We start from the raw sequence: 20,034 nt of genomic DNA on the forward strand, positions 1-20,034 counted from the left end.
TTTGAATAATGAAAAATGAAATTATTCAATTTCCGCAGAGATTTAGAAATGGTTGCTCTACAAGACCTGCGGGAGGAAGAACTCGAGGGAGGAGAGGATTCGCCACTGCGTCAAGACTTTGGTGACTTTGCAAGTTTTGAGCCTTGCAATATTAAAAATACTTTAAGTCCACGATACGGAATAAATTCATACGGTGAAACTTCTAATGCTACTTCCAATTTCCATGACATGAACTCTTCAGAAGTACCTAAAGCTGGATTTGACGAATTTGGTGGCATATCCGGAGATTCGCTAGTATCTAGTAAGGACACATTGAACTCGCCTTACGTAGAAGGTAGCCTTAAATCAGTCAGGAGTTCGCCTTTTATATATAAGAAAAGCACATCCCGCAGTAACATAAGTCAAGCGTCTTTGGGAAAGTCTGTGAGTCCGCAAGGTTTAGTCAGGCAAAACTTTCTCGACAGCCCAAATTCGTCTAAGCCTCAAAGTGATCCCGATTACGAAAATAGTCCCGAAATAATGTCGGGTCTCGAAAAGAAGATTAGTCCGTTGCACATAGAGTTTGCATCTATGGACGCTACAGACATTGAGATTAACGGTGACAAAAAGGACAGCAAGTACACGGCTGATTACGTGAACAAACCGGAAACGTTGAATAACGGTTACATTGGTAATACAACCACGTAGTTTCAATAATTCTCTCTATCAGCATCCGCGGTGTGAAACAAATCGTATATACGATAATTCGAAATTATATTCTTTGGGACGAATCGATATATTCCAACAAAAAGGCAGTGTCTGTGCCAAATTTTTGAGCATACTGGATTAGAGTTTTGAACGGATCACATTTGAGCTATGTTTTATATACATGAGAGGAGGATGTTAGTGTTCTAGACTAACGTAAGTTATACTTGTAAGTGTATATTTTAAGTGTCTAGACGTAACCAAGAGTGCAGGTCCTAACAAACCAGTGGAGTTTTCTCATACGGGTGTTACCATGTCTTAATTCCGTCTCTGTAAATGTAATTAACATCGCTACGCGTGTACAGCTAATTACATGTTTGTTGTGCTGCGATGCATGTTGGAAAACGGATAGCGGATATATTTATATCAGATACTGTCTTTTTGAAGTTATCGCTGTAATATACGTTAATATAGAGAATTTAGCTTACTGAAGATCCGTTATCATGGAGTTAGAAACAGCTGCGGTTCAAACCAAACGTCTCTCCTGCAAAATTGGGCTGACATGAAAAACATGCCAAGATATACCTGTCAGATGCATGATGTCCGTTGACAAACACGTGGCAGTCCCTCTTCCCATTAACTCTCTAGTGTGTAAGCGCGTATCAAAGAATTAAGCAGGTATTCATTACTTGTACCATAGATTTCCTCTTCAATTTTCAGTCGCAAAGTACGCTAATTTTTATTATAAGTAATCATATATTTAGCACATCGATTTGCTTTCCCAACGTTTACAGTAAGTTTAGTAAACCAAAGTGGCAATTAGGTCGACTACCGCGTTGGTACGACATTTTGTTCACAGCAAAGAGACCACATTTTATAAATTTTGTGAATTATGCCTAGTCGCCACTTTGCACGATTTTAGGCTTTGAATACTATAATAACAGATTCAATATTTGTTGGAAGATATATATTTGTGGAGGGTGGTTCAGAATAAGTGTATCGACTTAGCAAGTATATATCGCGTTCCTTTAATTTATAAATTTCTATTATATTTATATTTTCTACGTTGTTTTAACGTTTTTGACTTCATTGTATCAACTGATTCAAGAACTCTGAATCCACCAATTACTCGACGTGTATGGCAGGAGAATTAGAGAGTAAGGACCTTTTCAAGAAAGTCAAATTTTCAGTAGTGAATGTTTGGTTGATAAGCGTTTGCGATATAGTCTGCAAAGAGTTTGTAATCCCAAGTAATTATTTTAATACTTTTATTGTAATTATAGTAAAATCTTAAACGAAAACAATATTAGTCTCTAGTCTTTATACACGAAATTAATATTGTTACATTTTAATTTCGAAACTATCATGATCAAATGTTATGCTAGCGATATTAATTTGAATGGCGCCCTACTCTCGTTTCTTATTCCGTGTATTTAGATAATCTAACGAAAATAGAAATTCAACAAAGAGTATAAAGCAAAACTGTACTGTGTGTTTAAAAAGTTTCAGGATTGAGTACATTTTTCTAACGATCATAACGTGCAGAAAGACACTTAATTTAATGTTTATTTGTCTTCGTTTTTATTGAATTCAAATAGCGCATTAAATTAAATATTGTATTTTGCGAACAAATAATTAGTTTTTTTCAAAAAATTTGTTCAATTATCGTTGTTTTAGTTCTGAAATGTTTTCAACATACCTTGCTCATACGATATAAGCTATGTGTTTACTATTTCGTGGAGCTGGCACATGAAATCGCGCTTCGCCTCTCTGATATCTCTTAAGGAGTCATATCTCTCACTACTTATTAATATCACTTTTATAAAGATTTATCGTGCAATTTACAGTATCATAAATTTACAGGCTCTACATCGTGCAATAGAATCAACCGCTGCTTACGCTTTATAAGCGAATATAGCAACTCATAGTATCGCTTACATACAATATCGCCCTTAATCCGTCATGCAGTGATTTCTGCGTCGCTCCACGAAATAAATGATGAAATTCAGAGGCATACATCGTGTTTTTTAGTAGAAACGAGAGACCGTAGACTGTCTTAGAGCCCAGTGAGAAACAAGATTGATGACGGACAAAAAGTTGAACCCTGGTGTAATCAATGCAGTCGCGAGACAAATAATAATCGGTCGAATCCTAATGGAATGAGCTAAGGAAACAATTGTAATACGAGCAACGCAACGCGATGCAATTGAGACTACACATAAACGAGCCTGTAACACAAGACTGATTAGCTAATCCTACTATACATCCGTAATCTCTCAGTAAGTTAAAGATACAAGACACAAAATGGTAGAAGTTTCATATCCCCTAACACCTCGATTGGTTTACTTCATTTATTGTTCTCGCCGTGCATCCACTTGACGATACATTGCGCAGTTCATTTCGAGATTTCTTAATTATATGCGATTCATGGTTGTTTCTCGTTCCTACGACGTCGCGCACATATCGTTGTGTCACTTTGGTTCCCCTGCTTGTCGGAACAGGTGTTAAGTATATGGGGTTGTCTGTTTCTGAACGAGAATCTGTGTTTAATGTTGACGTTTTTATATAATTCGGAGGGATGCATTTTCTTGAAATTATTCAACCTTTGTCCATTTAGACGATTAAGGCTCAAATCAGACTTCTCTCAAAATAAAACGGTAGGCCCTGTTATCCATTTACATTGTTATTTTATTTGATTAAACTTTATTACTTAAACGTGTAGTTCGCGCAAATTTTTCTCCCCGGAAAAATAACCGTTTGAAAATTGACTTTAGATTGATCAAAATATTTTTTAACGGAGTAATACATTAATCTCAAGATACCCTATATATCAACGACTAAAGTACCAGTGACCTAATAGCAAGTACCTAAACGCTATTCGAAATATTTATATATATTATACGTTGGATAAGTCGCGCGATATCGCAGGTGTACAGACGTGTAAGACAATGTCAAAAGTATAAGAGAAGAAATTTATGTAAGTTGCAGGAAAGATACAAATCTTCTAGGACATGCCGTCGCTATCTTTAATGCTGTTTTTCGCTCTCTCTTTCTTTGAAGTGTTCAATATTTCATCCTTTTTTTTCTATTCTTAGCAGCTCTAGATTAACGATCACGCGATTATTCGTTCCCATTTTCAGATGTCCAAAAATTCTGTTCACTAGCGAAGTGCCAAGCTAAGCTATACTTATTTATTGAAAAGTTGTTATTCTTCTGACTGAGAGCACCGATTGTATATCGTAACAGCTTGAACTCTTGACCGAATAATCGGACTACATCGCGATCGTGTACTTATAGCCTTGGATCCATACCAAAACCATTTTTTGCCCCTCGCTACTCTGCCGGGTTCATTTAACGTATAAATATTTGTGTTTTTTTTTCTGTTTAGATTAAACTTTTTCGGAAGAAATTTAATGCGTTCCAGAAGGCGGTAAAAACAAGGGTATACACGATAAAGAAGCACGATTGATGACAGATATACCATTGATCGCCACGGCAAATGTATCATAATAATAAGCCTCGCGCTCGTATTCTGAAGTATTTAATGTAATAACGAATGAAAGCAGTTAACGCTTAGACCACATGTACATGTACTACATATGAAGTAAATATGGTAAGTAAGATTAACACGAAAATGTTTCCTATACGACCGCGAGTCTCGGTATCATAAGAACGGCGTGCGATCGTGCTAATTTAGGCCTATAGTTCGATAGCTCTGTAATATAATAATCTAGGATTAAGATAGTACGTAAACAGTGTCTGGAAATTGTATAACTGTAAAATGCAGAGATGTGCCTGTTGACGCGCATATTGAGCGATTTAATAAATGTGTGACTCGATATATTCACTTGAACATACGTAAATTGTGTAAGACGGTGGTTTAAGGATGTAAGCCAATGCGCCGATATCAATGTACATCTGTATCAATGATGAAAAAATGTTTGAAGAATATCGGACATAACGCAGAAGAACCGCATTTTTCTTTCGTTGTAGAAATTAAGTGAAGTGCTGCATACTCTGACCGCGTCCGTGCGTGAATAATTAGTCTCCCGGTGTTTGTTTTTTCCTCGACTGAAGCATAACTATTCATGTCGAAACGTCGAGGAGGCATATTGACATAGGATTACTCCATCTCGATCCGCAATTTTTTTTGTATTTATTCTGTAAATGAAGCTAATTTAGAGCGCAATCGCAGCTCGAGAAACTATGAGTCGATAACTTAATGGACTTTTTTGCATTTTAGCAAATATATGAGTATTGCGGTGACTCAATTCTTTTTGCAACTGATATCACGCCCTTCATACTTTGAGATTATTATCAATTTTTGGACATATGTTGATTTTAGGAGGTCTTAATCGATATTTTGGTTATTAATTTTTTGTTACGGATTAATCTTTAGCGCCTATATTTAAATAAAAGAATCTTCCAGAATGAAACAAGGCTCTGATTATGAAATTACTTCTGTCTTATGATGAAAATGACTTTGATTATAGTGTCGTGTCAGCTTTCAGATTTTCGTTCGAATATTAAACTCTGTTCGCAAATAGTTCCTTTCTTTACTGTTTCTACATTTACATGTAGCTGAGATCTCTATTTCTTCTATCGTGTGTATTGCATAGCATACGTGTATCATTATATACTCATATATATATAACAAAAAAATATGTTCTACCATTCAATCCACACACATTAACTACTTTTTACTTTACAATAGAAGTTACTTCCAACTACATAACTGCTCAATAGATTGCTCAAGTTCTATAACGATTTAACAATAAGATAGCACCATAAAACAAGTAACGAATCACGCACCAATATTTTACATCACGTTGCATAAAAATATAAGGAATCCGAGAGTCTTCAAATTATTACTGAATTTCAGAATAATTAATCTAAGTAACATTTTTATGAATTTGCAAATGTTTTAATGGTTTATTTTACGCTTTGGCAGCTTATAATTTATAGACAACGATTTAACTGTTGGCAAAAATCGAAAAAATATCTTCCGTTTTTATATACATTGCTATAAAAATCGATTTCTTTTATTAGAATTGCACATATTTGAGCGACGTCCAGTTGTTCCTATCGTAAGGACATCGATGCTATTTTTATCAGACTGTGTTATACAGCAGCCCGTATTTATCGTTAATTGTACGTGTTTTCTGTGCTTATCGCAGCTATCACTCATATGCACTTATTTAAATAATAAATATTGTTTCAGCGCTCATACGTAGTACCGTAACAATATATTACGTAGATTTATTTTTTACGGTTATGTAGAGAAAACGAAACGTTCAGGAATATTTCGTTTGTCCAAACGATGATCGATGCTGCCTTATTCAAACTGCTAAGAATAAATAAAGTCACCAATAACGCAACGAATGCTCAAACGATTAATTTGCAATTTGCAAATTACGAATGTAATAGAAGCAAAGTTGTCTTGTCAATTTACGATCAGCTGTGATACAGATGTGCAAAGAGAATAAATCGGTAAATTTTTTCTCTTTTTCGCTAGATGCTTCTCAGCGACGTTTTGTGCACCGGTTCAGCCTCCAAATGTTTGTAAATAGCGCTTCGACTAATTTACAACAAAGCCGTGAGCAAATGTACGAATTGCACGCGAGACTGTATGACTTTAGGCTATGAGATGTGGATGTATAATAGTTTGATGTAATAATGGACAGAAGTGTGTTTATAGTACGTTAAATAAAATCAATACATATTATTTAACAGGATACGTATCCATTCGTACGCAGAGCTTCCTTTAACGAAGATCGCGAATGATGAAGAAAAGAGTAGAGAAGCACTCGCGTCATTTCTTTTCAAAAATATATGTCGAAAAATGTTTTTATCGCTGCTGTCGAGCTCTGTAAATTCGAATGTATGCTAGTTCTTTGTCGCAGTCATTAAATGGATTGAATAGCCTCCGATATACCGTTGCGCGTTATTCTCTCGTAAACAGGAGGATGCGAAATTAAAGATTAGCCTAACGTCTTTTCATACGTAACGCTGCGATGATATATGAGCCGCTTACGATAAGGTGGTGTATAATCTGGTTTTGAAATGCAGAATTTCATGAGAATTAATTATATCTAATGTTAATGATAAATCGTCATTATTTATTATGTATATCAATTGATACAAAGCTTATATCAATTAATATAAACTCACATCGAACGATTTTGATACTGTTTTCAAAACAAATAGATTTACATCACTTTGAAAATAAATACGAAAATGAATAATATACTTACATCCTCTTTTGAGAAAAGCGTTTAAATATCATGTGCCGCGAGGGCAAACTATTTTCTTACAGATTCTTTTGGACGATGCACAAATTAGTATATTTCCTTCCTAAGTTTAAAGCAAACGTTACTGCCGTGATAAGAAGATGAAGCCTACAAAAAGAAAAAAAAAGAAATACGCTACGAAAAGAACATAAGCTCACTTTAAAAGACATCAATACTTCGGAATTGAATACTTATCTCGCGAGAAATGTGTCATCTTCAATTTTTTGTTATTTGCTTCTAACATGATGTACTACTTAATCAATTTATATTAGGCGTATGCAAGAGTTTTAGTCTTTTCACTGCTTTGGAAAAATTATTCGGAATTGAAATATATTCCCTCTTTTAGTGGTTTTGACGTTGAGATTTTCGAAATGTCGTGTGGCATGAGAGAACACAACTTTACAAATCAGTCGTGAATCTATATCATAAGACTAAAGATAAACTCCGACGAGCATCTATGTACTCGACACTGCCTTCGGTATGAATTCCAACAAAAAAAAAAAACTGTCTCAAACATTCCACTCGATTTGTAATAATACTGGCAAAGATGTTGTCTTAGGATACTTGTAAATATTGATTTAAACGTTTTGAAAGTGGCAATTTTGACGCCAGTGAATTATACTCTGACGGATCGCAGGTGAAAAGGAATGATAACTTGTAAAAATAATTGGATATAGACACAACGCGGACATTAGAGGAACTCGCAAAATTGCTTGAAAGTGATAAGGAAACCTCCAAACAATTAGAAGATACGGGAATGATCCAGAAGTTCGGACACGAGGTGCCGCGTAAACTCTCTGCAACCGTCATGACACAGCGATTCAACACACGCATCTCACTGCTAAGCAACGAAGAAAGGACTTGTTGTGGAATGTTTTAACGGATGGTTATACACGGATTACGTAAAGACCAAGCAACAATAACGGCGAAACAAAATCATTTGTACAAAGTTTTTTCTGGTGGGAAATGAGTTGTGGAAATTATTAATTATTTGCACAATTTATTCGCATATATCCCAGCAGAAAAATTATCATTTATTAATTATTATTCTTTAGTCTTTAGAGTCGTGTCTTCTATAGTACGTGATCCATGTATAACCACCCGTTACAACATTCCATAAAAAGTTCTTTTTTCGTTGCTTAGTAAGCAGCGAAATGCATGTGCTGAATCGCTGTGTCATGATGATTGTAGGATAGAGAGTTTACGCGGCACTCGATGTCCGAACTTCTGAATCATTCCCATATCTTCTAATTGTTTGGAAACTGTTTCTTCATCATCAAGCAATTTTGTGAGTTCCTCTAGTGTCCGCGTTGCGTCTTCATTCCATAATTTTTGCAAGTAATTAATCCTTTTTGCTTGCGATCCTTCAAAGTATAAGGGTGTGCTTTTTTTATGATTTTCAACCGGAAATTGTTGTGGTTCCTTCAAATATCTATCAGTACTGCAAACATCAATTAGATTATTTATCCGAAGCAATTGCAAAGGCGTGAAGGTAATCGAAAAGTTGTTTTGCTATAGTTCGCATTGCTCATAAGATTCAAGAGGTAATCTTCAATTTAGGCTGGCAAGTCCTCTCGCAGGCTTGGCTTGGCTGTATATTACTTGTCTCAAATAATTCAAAACAATATTAAAGAACACCGTTTTCGAGATTAATAAGATTGTATGAAATCGAAAAATAGATGGAATCATTCATCAACTATACATCGTCATCAGTTTTTCGCGATGGAATCAGAGCATTGCCTGAATTGTTGCAGAAGATCACAGACAATAACGGTGAATATTTCGCTGGCTAAATTTTTGTGTGTATGTGTGTGTGTGTGTGATGAAGATCGAAGGTTTCGAAAAGTAAAACACTGAAACTCTTGTATACCTAATATATTTGTAAGTTTGCGTGTCACCGTGTAATGTTGTCGAGCATTTTATGGAAATTAAACCATTCGCTATACGGTGATACATGACGGCAAATTATTGATGTTTTAGTGAGAACGCTAATGAATTAATAAGGCTTCTTTTTAGTTGATTAGAGATAACATTTATTCCGTTTGTCGTGCACTAATGGTGCGACGATTTCTGGTTTTTTTTTTTTTTTTTTTTTTTTAATCACTTGCGAATGTGTAAGGGATAAATGATAATAAAAATTTGTATGGATGACGAATATAAAAATTGAGATGATTGCATCTCGCAATTTGTAACAAAAGCTGATAATTGGCAACAACATAGCCGCCGCTACAGAATAGTCGTAGATGTAATTTTAATTTGTAATTTCGTCATGTTTTGTGTATAAGACAACCGCGCTGTGGGCAAGGATGACGATCCCTCATTTGTCATTGTATCTTTTTAGCTGTATTAATGTGCCCTTGCGTGGGCGACGCTTGATAAATTTAGATATGTATATCGGATTGTCTTATTAAAAATTGTATTTACTATTATAATTATATGACACGCGCTATACGCAGAGGAAGAAACAAATTTTATTTACCAAATACCAGATTTTTAATAAAAATCTTTTTGTGAAGGAACTACTGAACATCTGCAGTGAAGCCCCATTACACCTTATCGCGTCTATCGCGTCTGCAGAATAATTCCAGTCTTGTTTGTTTTCCTGTGACGCATGTTTAGATAAATTGATGCCTTGTAAGGGAATAGAAAGTCGATTCCTATCGAGATAAATATTGACATTCACATTCAAACGGAAACTTCCAAGTACTTTATATTTTTAATTATTTGTAAAATATGATTTAGAAAGAATTTTATATCACGATGCTTAAACTTCAATTAAGTTATTATAATGACAAATACTCAATATTTTTTATTTTTTCCTAAAATTATATTATTTAGCATTTTTATATACTGTAAGTTAATTTTGATTTCGAAGAGATTCAGTAAAATAAAGACGTAGAACCGAGTGAAAACGGAAGTTTCGATAACAGCTGCTCTGCTAAATCGTCATCGTTTCGAAGAATAAGTCGTTTGAAGTAAAACCATTTCACAAATCATCATTTTATAACATAAGAAGATGGCATAATCGCAAATAATCGCATTCGATACGATAACTCGTTCATAGAGTATACTATTTCGTACCGATTTGATTTGACATCTTCCAAGGACATGAAAATTCGACTTCTTTATTAACTCGTATTAATTACGACGCTCGCTTTCGCAATGTACTGCAAGAACTTTCGCGCTACAGTATGAAAAATCGATTATACGATTATATCTGCATCTTCGTCCTGCTCGAGATAATACCACCGCCGATCTGCTATGCGAAAGTCATCAACGATGCGTACAGGTATTAGCAGTACGTGATTTTTTTAAACTGCTTTGCATTATCCATTTGTCCTCTCGTGATCCGTTATAGATTCAATAGAATTTTGTTTTTATTATTGTTTCTATTGTATTCTATCCTTTGCAAATATTCTTTGATATTTTACGTTACTCACACACACAAAATAACAAATTAATCAACTCAATTTTAGAACAAAGCGGAATATTTCCGTTTTTGAAATACCACAATCGAAAGAAAACGTCAATTATGCAAAAGACTTGCAGGAAGTAAGCTCAAAAATAAAAAAAAAGGATAACAATAATTTCGAAAAAGGCGATAAGTATTTCAAGGAGAAGCACAAGATTTCAAAAAGATCTACGAACTCCGACGAAAATACCGATTTCCAACAATCAAACCCTGAAAAACCTATCAATTATGACAATGTAATCGCAATCAATCATCTCAATGCGCAACGCTCAAATGACGACGAATCAGATTACGCAGGAGAAGCGGATGAAGAGATGGCGAAGCAAGAACGCGATAAGGACGATAAGGACGAAGAAACGAGCAGCCTCGTCCGCTTAGCCCGTGACGTAAATGCTGGTCTAGACAAATATACTGATCAGGAACAATCGAGCCTATACGACGATTACGAGGCAAAAGACGTCGCGAAGCGTGGTGTCTTGGGCAGCCCGGAGGATTATGAGGAAGCGGAAGTTGACTCGCCGGGAATAGAAGATGTGGCCGCGATGCAGGAACAAAGGTCAATGACAGACGAGGCCGACAAAAGAGAAGTGCAGAACGATGCCCGGGTGAAGAGAGATCAAGCGATAGCGGAAGCGCCTGATCAATCCAAGTCAATTTCAGACAATCCAGTGAGGTCAGTACAGTCGAAGATCGCGCCAGAGGATTCCTATTTGCATCAAGTTTCTCCTGTCGAATCATTGAATAGTTTTAATGAAGCGTCAGCTCCCAATGACGCATCCAAGATCAAAGAGTTCGGATCGAATGAAGCGATTTCAAAAGCGGGCGATGCTTCGAAGATCGCTGAGCCAGCGAGTATAATTACTTCGTCCAAGGAAGATGAAGCAAACGCGAAATATGAGAAACGCGTAGAGGAGGAGATTCAACGGAAGATTAATGCAATCAAGGAGGAGATTAAACGTGATATCGAGGCGCAAGGGCGCGTACGGGGCATTGAAGAGAACAACGCTAGGTTCGACGAATTGCAGAATCAAGAGGGCGAAGATGAGGAGGGATCGAGTTTTGAAAACGAACCGCTCGAGAAACGCCAGACTGCAGCCAAGAGATCCGTGCGAGAAATCGCCGATATTGCGGCCGCTTCGTCAAAGAGAAACGGCAAGAAACGGTCTTTGAAGAAACAACAACGTAAAAAACCGCAGCGAACTCGAGCCAAAAAAATCGGCAAATCAGATATCTCGAAAAAAAATAAAAATCTGAAGAGACGATCCGTGGTTAATCACGATGAATCCTCGGGGCAAACTCCTTCAAAAGGGCTTTCGAAAAAAAAACGCGAACACGTCAGGCAAACCTTCCTGGTGAGCAACGAACAAGCAAAAAGGAGACGTTCGACGAGTTACGCGTTGCCATCCGGCCCAACGGACGCCAGATCGGAAAATGAATTACTCACGGATCAGGATTCAAATTCTCGTCTCCACACGGACAATAAAATGGTAAGACTTGACAAAAGTTAAGGAACTTGACGTATTGTTAAAAGAAATCAATGAGTTTCGAATGCATATTTAATTTCTAAAAATAAAATAAATGATAAAACTGTCGCAGCTTCAAGCACCTTTATCCGTTGCTAGTGAAGATGAAAATAATGAGGGAGAACGGAGTCCTATTGCAGCAGCCCACTCGAATTCTTTAGCGTCTCTCACCGGAAGCTCGCAGGAATTGAATCCGCGTTTAGCGAAAGAATACAAAGAGGCCTTCGGTGGATTGCAGAGTGAGCCTGGCAGCGCTTTAGCTAGATTCAAACGGATCAAACGCGTGCTTGAAAGTCCCGAGACGGAGAAAATGTGAAATTCTCGATAGTTTTCGGTAAAATGGTCTATTTTATAGGTGGATTAATTTTTTTTAGCGCGTAGTCTTCAGGGTGAAAATATTTCTATATATATATCGCAAGTGAAATTATAATATATGAAAAGTATAACATTATTTTTAAGCTGACATCGCAGTAACGAAGGATTAAGTAATAGGATTAAAGGCGTAGATTTATGTAACGGAATAGACTTCTGCGAAAGCAGAATAATTGCATTTGTAATTAGAGAAAAAAATATATAGCTCTAATAGGATGTAATGCCATCAATCACGAGACACTCGGAGATTGTGAGTCAATTTAATTGTAGCCTAAATGAACGATATATAAATTCTTGACAAAAGTGAATAATTACGTTTTCTACCACTAATTACTTATAAACCTTTTACGTCGGCCGTGTAGCGTTAAAAGATATAAAACGAGTCTAATTGCTTCTCGGACGCTTTTTACATCTTAAAATATTACAAGCTATTTAAAAAACATCTTGCAAAGTAAATTGCACGCCAACATTGCTTACGCGCACAACGATACGCATGCCTTGCGTGCGCGTACATTTCAGTAATTCATTAACTTTATTTTGATAAATTTTAATTTATTAACAGACAATAAAATTCAAATTAGTCAATTTTTAACTTCCGCATAGTACATACTAGAGAAACATTATATACAACAGTGACTGATCGATCGTCGGAAGGCATTACTTATTAATTATTATCGTAGACCAAATGGAGAACCCGAAGAACGCGATACTCTTCAGAATCGCAGCACATAAATCGATGGGACAGTAAAAGTTCACATGCTTTAAAAAAAAAAAAAAAAAGAGATAAATAAATACTTCAACGTTGGAACGATTAGAAATTGTTCCGTGACTTGGAAGTAGAAGAAAAAATTCATTACACATTCAACTATAGAACATTTGTCCTTCTGTTTCCAAGCTGTACAATATTGATTATTCTGAGATGCGCTAATGCAAAGATATAATACAATGAGGCGACATTATTATTGCTCTATTTAAATTTTATAATAATTTTTATTTCATAAAAAATACAAATTATTGCAATTTTTATTCATTTTCCATTTAAATTCGATTAAAAAAAAAAAAAAAAAAAAAAAAAAAAAAAAAAAAAAAACGTATCGTCACGTTCTCCGGGTTGCTTCTTAGCGCCAATCCAGATAAAGAGATAAAGAGAGAGAGAGGTACCTAGGCAAAGACACAGATGCTTCGTAGAGACGTTCAAGATTTAATTAATAAAGTTATGATTAAACACGAAGAAGACACATAAATCGTTATCGTTTTTTTTTTTTTGTGCGCTTACATTATGGACGCCGGAAACAGAGATGAATGCACCGAATGCCGGCACGTCCGTAATATCCCCGAAGTATACAATTCACCTCTCTCATTTCGTAACATATATATATATATAATATATAATATATAACATATAATATATAATATATTATATATGTCATTCTACTTTACAACAATATAAAACAGTTATTTACATCGACGACTAAAAGGATTCGAGAACGATGAAAGTGTCGAGGAAATTTTAACGTCTAAGTTGAGATATTTTTCTTTTTTTTTCGAATGAGTATGTGCGTGTAGTACGTACGTGTGAATGAATGTGTATGTCTCTTTTATACCCGTGAGTGGTTTCTTCGAGATAAGACGTCGCAAACTGAAAAGAAGAAATCATAAATATCCAAGTAACGTGAAATGAATCGAGACGATTCCTGCGTTCAAACGAGTCTATTTCGTTCGTGAACGAAACTAATATTATGAAATATTATTGATCACACACGACTAAATGTATCTAAGATCGCGACACATAGCGACACGTCACTTGAAACGATACTCCTTTTGAATGCAGACCGACTTCTGCGACGCGTGGTGAAAAATTCTGTGCGCAAGTTGGTCGTGTCACCTCGATCGCTTGTGACGATCTTACAGAAGTTGTACAACGCCCGAGCCGTCCACCGATTGACTGACTGTTAATTAATTAAATTAGAGGGCGCGCATCAGTCTGACGAAAAGGCTCGTTACAGTAAAACTCTCAGGCATCGAGCTCAACTTCCGCAGCCGTGGCTCACTGTGCTCTTTTATTCGCCGCTACGATATACGAGATCGGAAATTAATAAAAAGGTAAACGAGAATAAATATTTAGAGAGAGAATGTTTTAATAATTTTAATCGCTATACGACCTTTGATATTTGCATAAAACTTTCCTCTATACTATGATACCGTGTAGCAAATCATATACAAAGCGAACAAATATTTACATGCGCATGAACGAGTCATAAATACGTGAATGCAACGAACTGCGAGATGCAACATAGATGTAACACATAACCGACACGAGCGAACCACACACGTGGCGAATAACGTGACGGATTTGGCCTGGTATTTAGTGTGTGTCGAAAGAGCTCTTTTCTTTTTTATTTAAAAAAATCGATGTCTGAGAAATGGTGTTCACAATAATATAGTACAACAACGTAACGGTATTACATACATAATATATATATATATAATATTTATATATATATAATATTTATATATAATATTATTTATAATAATAGGTAAATTCTTTACCACAGTGTGTAACATTAGCTATATACAAATATTACAAATTTCTTTTATTAAGCCCTCACGAATCGACGCGATGGATCGATCTAGCGCGAGATTAGGCAGCGACGCTTTTACATCCGCTGCTTATTTTTTTTAATTGCACGTTACAACAGGCTTGCGATCTTATTAATCTTAAGCCAGTCTCTCTTCCCCTCGATGCGATAAAACAGAGGGAGAGAGAGAGCGTGAGAGAGAGAGAGAGAGAGAGAGAGAAAGAGAAAGAAAGAGAGAGAGAAAGAGAGAAAGAGAGATTGTGTTTTTAGAGTGGATAAGATTAGAAAAAAATATTTCCTATTTCGAAAACCTAAAAGGTGGGTGTGAATATTAGAGAGATATAGGAAGAAAGAAAAACAAAAGAAGCACATTAAAATTCATTTCGACTGAGGCTTCAACGTGGCTTTGTATAGCACAGAATAAGAAAGCAGACACAACTTTACAACGTTACATATTTGAAGCTTTGAGGTCTTCCTGAGGATACTTTGGTCATGCTACGTTGAAACATTATTCTACAATCTTTTCGAAATTAGAAAATGTGATGCGATACAAGTTTTATCACACTTTCTATTTTGAAAAATATTTGCCTTTATAAAACTGATTCGTAATGTAATATGAATCGTAATAAAGTGTGAAGTCAATCGCGGGATTACATTTAACATCCTGTCTTTGAATTTCATCGCAAGCTAATCAATTTTATTAAAGAATTACGGGTAATTCGCGTCAATCTGCATCATGCAAATAAAATTTCGTAATATTTTTCATCGATCAATCACAGTCAACAAATATCTTAGAAAAAATGCTGCCATTTGTTTCAACATCGTTCATTGCAACATTACAATTTTTGGCATAAAGAACTTTTCGTGCATTCAATTTTATTTCAGGCGAGTTTGTAAAATTTTATTTGAAGAAAAAGTTATCAAAAGATCAGTATTGATTCCTCTTTTTAATTTTTATGATACATATTACACATAGTACCCGTAATCTTTTACATTTGTGTCAACGTGAATGCCGAAAGCAGTATTTGCTCCGCATGATATATCGAATACGATAGATAATACAATAACAGATATAAACCCGCCTTCTTTTTTTTACTTAAAATTTTATGCTCTTTTTTTATATCCCTCTTTTGTAAACCTATCAATTTTTTACGGTTAAAATGACAATGACAAATTGACGTCACGATCTTGGTTAACATTTAACTTGGTTTAAACCTTATGTTAAACGACCGACGATCATATACATACGTTTATATTGCACGATTATGAGTCGATAGCACGATCTTATAACCTACGACGAATATCTACGCGCTTTTGGCACCTCTTGCATTTGCATATACGCGAGACGAGACTTTGCAAGTAAAAGAGAGAGAGAGAGAGAGCAAACGGGAAGAGAATTTCTGATCTACTACGATAAACTTTTTGGATATAATGACGGTTCAACTCTTGGTCACATTAATCACATTTTAAATATGTAAAGATTATTGTTAAACTTCTTCCCCGTCAAGGTATATTCTCTTTGCAAGCCTTTCGTATAGAGCGTATAAAAAAGTTCTCGTAGCCACGAAGTGCGCGCCGACCGACAGCGCATAACAGCGGTAATGTAAAAAGGGACATTTCCCGTTACGACACTTCGCATTTACCAGAACTTCTTTAGCACCATTTCGCTATATTTAATTAACCCTTGCAGACAGAAGATGATCTATATTTATAAGATATGAATGTGATATCGGTAATAGCGAATTCACTATTTCATTTTATGTCCGTCCAAATTTCAATCTATTTTAATGTAGTGTGAAAGAAGGTGTGTATTGCGTGTGCTGAAGTATATGCACCACTGAATTCAGGCTACACTACATTCCGTACATTCTACCGCGTTTTCCGGCATGTCGTAGCCTGATTCCATAACACTAATCGCCTACATTGTGTTTTTAACTAGAACGAAGAACTTGAATGTTATCGAGAAAGGGTATGGTACGCTACTTATACAATGTGTATAGATATAAGGATCTTCTTGATGTCGTAGTTATCAATTATCTTAATTTCACACTCGATTAAACTATCGAATGCGTATAAAGTATAGTATATTACTTTCAAAAAACAATTGACAACCGCCGAGGGTACACGCATATGACATTTTCTTCCCTACTCCATCATTATCACTGTGCTTAATCTGCGATAAGGAAAGCAATAATATTAATAATTTGCCGAAATTCGAAATTATAATCAACCATTCTTCAGTCATTCTTCAAAATGACAAAAGCGACAATAATCATCGATAATAGGATTGCATATTTGAAAGGTGGAGAAGACTGTTACTCAGAAATTCCTATGCAGTCTTCTCCTTGAGATCGTCTTGGTATTCATTCAGATTTACTTCATTTAAATTTAGCCATTTCATTTTAACTTTATCACGGATTTGATCGTCATATTCAGTGAAGAAAAATCGAGCCCAAGTTCAACAATATACAATCCCCTGCGTTATGTATTTTGATTAACTCATAGTGTATCCCAATACTAGAGCGGCGTTTTGTTATTCACTGCCTGAGTACTGAAAAGTTATAGTTTTACATACGTATATGTATAATTCAGTACTGACGATGAATGACGAAAATGCGGCCTAAAAGAGTAAGAGGAAACAATAACTAATCGACTACATAGACTACTAGGTACCACTAACGTAAATGTTTATGATCGTAAGCTGCTCGCAAGGATATAATGAGGAAAAGGAAACATAAAAATCTAGATTGCTGCTGGCGTGTACCGCCGATAGGCATCTCCCTCCTCTCTCACTTCTATGTCTTTATGCGTTTTTAAATGCTCCTTGTTGAGGAGCATAATCGATCGTTTTCTCTAATTTTAAATTGGCCTAAACAGTAGATTACTTCGCTATAATTACATTATGATAAAAGCATGTATAAATCAGTAAACATTTTCTTTTGTGCTTCTTAGAGATCATACATGATACAATGTACAAAGTAGTGTAAAATAAAAAAAGGGTTAATAAAGATTTATATTACTTAATCGTCAAATAACGGTTTATCACGAGCGGGAGACAACTTTCATTGATCACTGACTTGGTTTCCAGAAAATACCACGTGACATTTCGGAGGCTAATGTGTACTTCCATTGTAATTTCCAAACGTTACATTGAAAAACAATACGCACGTATTATGCACGAGTCGTAAGGTAAAAAAAAAAAATGCGCGATAGAACACGAGACGAAAGATATATTCATATAAATCTAGATAAATGTATGCGCTGTAAATAAAATTTATAAATATTTATACACACACATTTTCCCTGCAAATCTGCCAGTGTCCAAGAAGTGGTACCCATATGTCAAAGTGTCTTAAGAATTAATCGCGATATCAGGATAGAATTTATTCTATCCTACGCAATAGTCGATCGGGTGTTGGTAAATGAATAAAATCTCTTCCCTTAAAATCGAACTAATCTAAATCTAACCTAAAGCGGGCTTCGGCGCTGGAATCCGATATGACCATCGTAGGGTCAGCGAGCATTTGTAGACCATCCATGTCGATCGGACCGAGGCCCTGTCTGAGGACGTCGTCCGACGGGAATATTCCCGGGTCAAAGTCACCCATCATTGCTGTTCCGAGGTCTCTCACGAATTCTGGATCGTCCGCACCAGAGAAGTCTGCAACAGTATTAATCGGGGATTTTTCGCCCATCAAATTGTTTCAGATTACACGCAGAATTTAAAGTCGAAATAAATCGCACACAAATTGTGAAGCCGTATACAAACTGCGTATCGATATAACAGTGTCCTTTTATAACGCAGCATTTTTATGTGATACCATGGATATATATACGTTATAACAAAAACTATGTTTAAAATGTCATCGCGCAAAAATGGAAATAAAACAATTTGTCCGGAGGCGGATAAAACAAGTAAGGTATTTTTTGTTTCAAGAATTTCTTGCCGCGAGACGTAATTAAAAATTTTATCATCCGTGCGGAAATACCTGTGAGAATGATCGTGGGTGTGTTTGGAGTTTGTGGTGTGAGCTGTTGGTTAGCGGTGTTCGTCGTCGTCGCGGGTTGGTACGCCATTTGTGGACTCGTACTGAAGTATCCCGCGTCTCCACCGCCTAATTCGCCACCGACATTAATCACGTCGTTCTGAGGAACAAACGATGCGAAGAATTCAATGGACGGAGAGGCAAAAGTGCAGAGACATGCACACATTTTACTAAGCATTTCATGGTTTCTTCTACGGACGATACTTTTTAAAGCAATTTGTAAGACACATTGAGTTTCTTACTTGTGTATAATTCGTGGTGTGGTTCGGTGATCCGATATACGATCCGATAGTGTTCGCCTGCACCGGCGTGTCCATCTGAAGTGAAAAAAAAGAAGAAAGAAGTTGAAGGATGAGCCTCTCGCATTATTAAAAAGCCTCGCAAGGATTACCGCCGTTGCAATCTAATCTGATTCATCTTTAAGTGAGCGCGACGTTGATTCATCTCGCGTGCAACGCGCGTCTCCCGCCCCAAATGCTTTTTATAGAATGATCCGCGAGGGACACCACGCACGGGAGGGAAAACAGCGGAAGAGGAGTATAAAGGGAGAAATAAGTACGACCGAACCATAAACACTCGTTCGCTCGTACCCGTCGTTCGCCCAAAGATTGGCCGTTATTTTTCTTCGATTTTCGAATCCATTTACGATTCGACTTCCGGCTGCTTCATGTCGCTTAAATAGCTTCTGATAAATGAAATTCCATTTCCGTTTAGTATTATATGTGTCAGCATCCGTAAGGAAGTTATCGTTTCGTCCCACACGTCTGTTATTTGACGTAAAAAAATTTCTTCATATTTACTGCCTATAGTTTACTCTGAAATTCATCATTTTTCTTCTGCAAAACTAAACTACTGGACACATAGATATACCATGGTATTCGGGTATTGGAAAAGAATTCCGAATGATAGTTCGACCGTGTGATTCGAGTGACACTTTCTATCTTGTAAAATATCATCTTTCCCATTCCTCTGTTAAGCCGATGGATCGGCGTGTAGCCGTCCGTGCAATATCAAATGCCATGGTAACGGCCACTTGTGCGTATAACCGCGCGGGAATGAAAAGGGGGT

The 20,034-nt window shown here is 36.2% G+C and overlaps 3 protein-coding genes across 19 annotated transcripts in view; 2 read left to right on the forward strand and 1 right to left on the reverse strand.

Annotated features, from left to right (window-relative positions):
• The window catches only part of LOC105675837 (insulin-like receptor), a 53,765-nt gene extending 44,272 nt beyond the window's left edge, over nucleotides 1-9,493 (forward strand). For 2 of the 7 annotated variants that reach the window (XM_012373272.2, XM_067353182.1), the window contains one exon: nucleotides 39-9,493. In XM_012373272.2, coding sequence (XP_012228695.2) covers nucleotides 39-687 — 649 coding nt within the window. In that variant the 3' untranslated portion in view covers nucleotides 688-9,493. The remainder of the gene's footprint in view (nucleotides 1-38) is intronic. The other 5 variants (XR_001101314.2, XR_010889732.1, XR_001101315.2 and 2 more) reach the window with 5 other exon arrangements.
• A 90-nt stretch (nucleotides 9,494-9,583) lies between these two features.
• Nucleotides 9,584-14,229, forward strand: LOC105675830 (caldesmon-like). The gene is made up of 3 exons (XM_012373258.2): nucleotides 9,584-10,263; nucleotides 10,451-11,933; nucleotides 12,043-14,229. Exons 1-3 carry the CDS (start codon nucleotides 10,166-10,168, stop codon nucleotides 12,283-12,285), a joined length of 1,824 nt encoding a protein of 607 aa, XP_012228681.1. The 5' UTR covers nucleotides 9,584-10,165; the 3' UTR covers nucleotides 12,286-14,229.
• Nucleotides 14,230-14,472: 243 nt separating this feature from the next.
• Nucleotides 14,473-20,034, reverse strand: part of LOC105675855 (CREB-regulated transcription coactivator) — an 89,838-nt gene continuing 84,276 nt past the window's right edge. For all 11 annotated transcript variants that reach the window (XM_067353336.1, XM_012373316.2, XM_012373313.2 and 8 more), the window contains 3 exons: nucleotides 19,209-19,283; nucleotides 18,910-19,066; nucleotides 14,473-18,581 (listed from right to left, as the gene is read on the reverse strand). In XM_067353336.1, the coding sequence (XP_067209437.1) occupies nucleotides 18,373-18,581; nucleotides 18,910-19,066; nucleotides 19,209-19,283 (441 nt within the window). In that variant the 3' untranslated portion in view covers nucleotides 14,473-18,372. The remainder of the gene's footprint in view (nucleotides 18,582-18,909; nucleotides 19,067-19,208; nucleotides 19,284-20,034) is intronic.

The sequence above is a fragment of the Linepithema humile genome, chromosome 1, assembly GCF_040581485.1.
Source record: "Linepithema humile isolate Giens D197 chromosome 1, Lhum_UNIL_v1.0, whole genome shotgun sequence".
NCBI lineage: Eukaryota > Metazoa > Arthropoda > Insecta > Hymenoptera > Formicidae > Linepithema > Linepithema humile.

Bases quoted from the DNA above. Each gene is read 5' to 3' on its own strand.
- LOC105675830 (XM_012373258.2), top strand. From the start codon at position 10,166: ATGAAAAATCGATTATACGATTATATCTGCATCTTCGTCCTGCTCGAG. The intron at 10,264-10,450 runs GTATTAGCAGTA...ACTCAATTTTAG, and splicing joins GTCATCAACGATGCGTACAG to AACAAAGCGGAATATTTCCG. The intron at 11,934-12,042 runs GTAAGACTTGAC...AAACTGTCGCAG, and splicing joins TCCACACGGACAATAAAATG to CTTCAAGCACCTTTATCCGT.